This window comes from Nestor notabilis, unplaced genomic scaffold (assembly GCF_000696875.1).
Source record: "Nestor notabilis isolate BGI_N333 unplaced genomic scaffold, ASM69687v1 scaffold15795, whole genome shotgun sequence".
Classification (NCBI taxonomy): domain Eukaryota; kingdom Metazoa; phylum Chordata; class Aves; order Psittaciformes; family Psittacidae; genus Nestor; species Nestor notabilis.
The window spans coordinates 49,542-55,867 of record NW_009929908.1 but is presented as its reverse complement, the minus strand read 5'-3'; the positions used below and the strand labels follow the sequence as shown (position 1 = coordinate 55,867).

General features: G+C 40.7%; 1 protein-coding gene across 1 annotated transcript in view; it reads left to right on the top strand.

Moving 5' to 3' along the window:
• Positions 1-231: 231 nt before the first annotated feature.
• LOC104406268 (synapsin-2-like) overlaps positions 232-6,326 on the top strand; it is a 17,682-nt gene continuing 11,587 nt past the window's right edge. Inside the window, exon 1 of the mRNA XM_010015200.1 lies at positions 232-383. Coding sequence (XP_010013502.1) covers positions 237-383 — 147 coding nt within the window. The 5' untranslated portion in view covers positions 232-236. The remainder of the gene's footprint in view (positions 384-6,326) is intronic.

Here is a 6,326-nt window from a genome sequence, read left to right as displayed (position 1 = left end):
TTGCTTGGAGGTTGGGAAGGGATGGCATTATAAAGTTGCTGTTCTCCAGCTCTGCTGACCCACATCCTGCACTTGGGCCTTTTCATTTCTGATGTAACATACACCATTTCTACAGACCTGTTTGACTTTTGTTAAAACAACTATGTGTATAGATGACCTGACACTCTACATGTATGTGGAATAAGTTTACTTTGGTGCCTTCTCAATAGCTGATGTATGACCTTATTTTGCAGGTCATGGACTGTGCAATGCCTCTGATCGGTGAGCACCAGACTGAAGACCGGCAACATATAACTGAACTAGTCGTAAGCAAAATGAACCAAATGTTGTCCAAAACTCCTATACCATCTCCTCAGAGACCCACTGCCACTCAGCAGCCCCAGGTAGGAAACTGTTGATTGTAAAATAGAGCATCTTATTCTATAATTCTAAGCTCAGAGTTCTCCTCAAAGAGTTCGGCTGGAAAACTGTGCAGGCATACCCTGAACTACAAGGATTAAAGAACTTCTCAACATGTTTTATATGGTTGTCATATTAAATGAGATACCTCCAGATAAAACCAAGAAGTGCAAGTGTTGGTGTGTTTCTACAGGTAAAATGATAAGTGGATCAGTGAATTGCCAGGCTTTGTACTGTTTCCTTCCAGTTACATTTGTAATGGAAATAATAAGCACTGCCATAGACAATCTGTGCCCTGATGATGTCAGAAAGAATACTAAGACAATAGTTACTGTTCTTGTAGGAAATTAATTACATGATAAACTTTTTAATGTGTGCTGCAATTCAAGAAATACCTTACAAACCTAGGAACCTCCTGAAATATGTTCAGCATACTGGAAAACTAGTGTCTAAGGCTGCAAATAGATGGATTTCATTTGTTTTATCTTACATGGTCTGATAGTTGAAGTGTGGGGATGCAGAATTCTGTCCTGCCTTGCTACCAGCTGGCTTTCAGACTTTGGAAATCATCTTTGTGTTTCTATTTCCATGCTTAGAAAATGTCAAGTTTATTTTATTGATCCTTTAAATAACTTCTGAGAGTGTGGTATTTTTGTGAAAGGCTCTAAAAATGTAAGTTTTGCCTCTGAATTGGAGAGACAGGATTTGATGGGTGGACTATTAGATGGTTATGGAATTGGCCAGATGACTTTGTCCAGAGTTACAATCAATGGCTCAGTGTTCAAATGGAATCTAGGAACAAGTGGTGTCCTTCAAGGGTCTGTACGGAGACCAGTCCTGTTTAGCATCTTCATAACTGACATACGTAGTGGCATTGAGTGCACCTCAGCAAGTTCACAGATGACACCAAGCTTACTGGTGCAGTCAACATGCTGGAGGAAAGGGATGCTGTCCAGAGGGACCTGGATGGCAGGGTCCTACACTTGGGTTATAGCAGTCCCCCTGTATCAGTACAGACTGAGGGATGGAGTTGATTGAGGGCAGCCCTACAGAGAGGACATGGGTATGCTAGTGGGTGAAAAACTGAATATGAGCCATCAGTGTGGCTTGAGCCCAGAACCCCACCGGGTGCTGGGCTGCACCCCCAGAGCGTGAGCAGCAGGTTGAGGGAGGGGATCCTGCCCCTCTACTGGCTCTGGGGAGACCCCCCCTGCAGCCCTGATCCAGCCCTGGGGCAACAGCACAAGAGGGATGTGGAGCTGCTGGAGCGAGGCCAGAGGAGGCCCCGGAGCTGCTGCAAGTGCTGGAGCAGCTCTGCTCTGGAGCCAGGCTGAGAGAGCTGGGCTGGGGCAGCTGGAGAAGAGAAGGCTCCGAGGTCAGACTAGATGATTTAGTCTGTTAGATCTAGTCTAGACCTAAAGGTCTGTTCTAACCCAAACCATTCTACCATTCTGTGATTCTTTGAAAAGTGCTATATAAATGCTAAATAACATCTTTTATATTTTCATAGCTAGGCAGCAGGTCTGATCAAAGAGCAGCATTATCAGCTACAACTTTCATCTACTTCTTTTAATATACTGAAGGGACAAATCATGGCAGTACATTCTGAGAATAAACTATTAAGGACTGTATTGCTGCTCTGTACCAGTGCAGCTCCATGGTAATCAGTTAAGCAACAGAAGGAGCCAAACTGTAATACAGGAATTACCAAGCCTAAATCAAGAATCTATTTTTACTCCCAGTAGGCTCCACAGCAGGTAAACAATTTGAAACCAATTTTGTGGCATACCTCAGACAGACTAGTTCTTGAGGCAGAATGACTAATTTGTTCTTCAAATATATCATCATGCTTTAAGTTATAAAAATATGCCATCCCACATAAAAAAGTGGTGTGGCTTCTATTTATATTACAGTCACTTGAAACTAAGCACAAAATTGTTTCAACCACGGAACCACATACAATGGAGAAGTTTCCATCCAACATGACTCAGGTCCATTGTAAAGGGCACTAAAAAAGAAAGACTAGAGGGGAAAAAAATAAATCACCTTATGCCAAATTATAGTTTCTTTTAGGGCTAGTAAATTAGCTGTATATTAAAATGAAGCAAAGAGTCAAATTTAGAGTTGCCCAGAGCATACAAGTCGACATAAATCAGAATTTAAACCAGTAATAGATATTATTGTAACATTAATAGATTCATTTGGAAGTCATTTGGTCAGTTTGATATTTCACTTTCTGAGGGAAAAAAATACAATGTCTCGTGTATGCATGATTCCTGGATTTTAAAGGTGGTGAGGGAGGAGGAATGGTTGTGATTACTGGTGTCATCGAAAGCAATGGTGTATGTAAAAAAAGTCTTCACTTGTTTCCAAAGAAAAACTGCTGATGTAAGTCCAGGATGAAAGTAGGACACAAGAACATTTTAAGCAAGTTCTGAATTCCTCAGTCATTGCTATCACTTGTCATGTCCATGAAAAGGGTGTTTTCCTCTTAAAGAAAGAAGTTTTGGATGACCCCAAAGACAGTATTTTCTGCCTGGCTGCTGAGTGTCTATTAGATTTCTAGTCTAGGTTTCTGAAGAATTCAGCCTTTGCTAATGGCAAAAGGATGTTACTCAACATTAATCTTCCTTTCCTTATCCTATCCTTAAATTCGGGATTGCAGTTGACCAAACCCAGAGATATCCCTTTGGAATATATGCAATATTTGGTAGTTGTCCTCTCAGTTAACCAGACTGTTCTTCCTTAAAATTTTCCTTGTTCTATTATCCACCAGTTTACAACAGACAAAGGGGATCTGAGTTTCTGCAGAAGATACTATTTGCAAATACCCATCAATCTTCCTAGCTTTAAACGAAAACTATGAAGCAGATCTGTAGTCTTTAAATCAGATATCTTCTCATGTGCAGTTAATTTTCAGCTGGGTTGTTTTCCCAAGAATAAAACCAGGCTGTTAAAACAAGCTGTGCCTTTCATCTTTGAACAGGCTTTTCCTTTTCTAATCTGAGAAATTATTTCCTATTCTTGGGAAATACAGTCCATTCATTTGTGGGGCAGGGGGATACTGCATATTTCTACAGGTCACATAAAATGCAGAGCCAGTAATTTATCCCAAAGCAACTATGTGCATATGTATGTGTGGTCTTAGAAACCAAAGTAATATAAATATCAAAGAGTAATCTGTGTGTTTTGCTACTTCTGCTTTTAAAGGAACAGTTTACAGTCAACAGTACAGCTGTAGGTGTGCCATGGCTTGAATTCCCTTATTATCTGTGTGGGTTTTAAAAATCACTCATAATCTCCCCACTGCTGTGGCACTGAGTGCACCCTACCTAAGAGAATGCTCCAATTTATAACTGCCCACAATGGTCAGCACTATTCCAATTAATTATCCATCAGAAAACAAATCAATGATTAGGAAAATAAGTCTTTGTTTAGAGCAAGGAAGCCAAATCTTGATGGAAATGATTTGCCTTGCAATATGTTCTGAAGGCCAGCAAAGTTCTCTCTGTCAGAGTTCCAGAAGGAGCAAATTCCAAAGGCAGGGACCTCAGACAACAGTCTTGCTTATGTTGAAACCTCAGAAGTGCACATCCTGTGATTCTTAAACCCATTAAATCTATTATCTCTGCTATCAGATACATTGAGATTATTTAAATAGGTATTTTGTACACTACATTTTTATTGATTTATCTGTGAACACTTGCACAGACTCCACAACAAGCTCTGCTGGTATCCAGAGAGGCAGAGAGCCTGTGGGGAGGAAAGCTGTGGTTTGCTGCAGCTCTGTGTGCTGCACCTCTCACCACCTGACCGCCTGCAGCCAACAAACGGGGTCTCAGCTTTTCCCTGGTGGTCCCAGGCTACAGTTCACTGTGTGCCTTTGACAGCAGGACTGAACTGTGTTGGGATAGAAAGGACTCTTGATGAGAGGATTCAAAGCTTGACAGTTTTGCTCTCATCAGCTACTTTACAAGTGTTCCCACTACAAAGGAACGTGAGAGTTCCTTGGCACTTTTGGAGAAGTTCTACGTGATATCACTACAGTGGTCAAAAAACTCTTCCCAAAAATTGAGTTGTTTCTATTTAATTTGAAACCATGACAACTTGTTTTACTCACAACCGTGATGAAAATATACAGTAGGACTTTATGTGGGAATATGATTTTAATACAAGTTTTCCATGAGACAAACCTGCTATACTTGCAGGCAATAAAATGATGGAAATCTAAATTTCCATCTTCTGTAACTTCTTCGAATACTTTTGACGGATCTTTTGAGAAGCCTTTTTCAAACTTTCCATAAAAGCCACCCACTAGGTTCAAGTACCCAGTGAAATGTTGTAGCCAGTGGAACCCCTTATCTCTGTCTCCATCTGTTGATAAGAATGATCACTGCTAAAACTTCTGCTCTCCGGATTTGCAAAACTCTGCAGGTGGATGCTCAGTGCAGGATGTTTCATACTTGTTTCTTTGGCAGCATTTGTATATAAAACAATATTAGTAAACCATCTAAGCAATAATAACATCTATTCAAAGCTGCATATCAGGTCGTGATATGAATTGTGTTGAACTAAATTCTGTGTAGAACATTACATTGTGCATGAGCATTACTGTAAAATAAAAATGGTTACAGTCATGTTAGCAATAGAAGCTAAGGAAAATCATATGAGGAAAATGTTATTTCAGTCCAGCTCTGTTGAGACCATGTTGCATTATCCCCAAAAGGATGAGGCATTTATTACCCTTAATGGAAGGAGGAAATCTGTGCACCTGAGACACAATATCCCTCCTGACAAATCACCACAAAGGGCACAGCACTCCAAGCTACATCCTGGTTCTGATTGATTTGAACAAAAGGAGTAGTAGCCCAGTACTAAACCAGTCCACAAGGCAGAAGTAGAGAGGACAGTACTTTAATTATTTTGAGCCTGGAACAGCAGAATGTGAAGTGTTTAATTTCTTAACACTCTTTTCTAGAATGTGTTAATACCTTCTTCACTCCCCACCCTCAGGGAAGTTCAGTACAATTGCCCACATTCAGTAGAGACTGGGGTCAAGGAGCCCTTACTCAGCTATCTTCAACTATTTAGAGCTGGTTTGATTTAGTTCCACTTTTCCTATTTTTCTCTCTATCTTACTCATTCTCCATTCCCTGACCCCTTACATGATTTGAGCTGCAGTTTTCTTCAGTTTTATTTTTCAATGTTCAGAGAGAAAATTGAACTAAATGTGAACATAGTGGAGATAAGAAAAAGTATTACCTCCAGAGAGAAAAGCAAACCGTTATCAAATTACCTATTCTTGGCCTGCCATAAGAGTAGTCACAGTTCTATTACCTTCCACCCCTTGGATTTACTTTTCTTATATGTATATATAAAGAAAACTACTTACAATGAGTAGCAATTTGTTTCATAGAATCCCAGACCAGTTTGGGTTAGAAGGAACCTTAAAGCTCATCCAGTTCCAACCCCCTGCCACGGGCAGGGACACCTTCCACTAGAGCAGGTTGCTCCAAGCCCCTGTGTCCAACCTGGCCTTGAACACTGCCAGAGATGGGGCAGCCACAGCTTCTCTGGGCACCCTGTGCCAGCGCCTCAGCACCCTCACAGGGAAGAGCTTCTGCCTAATACCTGGAACCATTAATTAGGGGAAAAGGAACAGGACCATGACTTGTAGGTTTGCTTTGTATGATCCTTCTCAATCTACGCACAGTCTACTTGCTTTAACCAGACCATGTTCATACCACCAGTTAACATCCCCATCAAGACTTCTTTCTGTCACACTGCCTTGGCACTTACTTGCAGGAACATATTTTTCTTCCTCATGTCTGGAAGGAGAGACTGCCTAACAAATAAACAAATTAAAAGACCACACTAAAGCATTCTGCATGAATGAGGGTAAATACAGAGTTTCAGTATTAGCATCT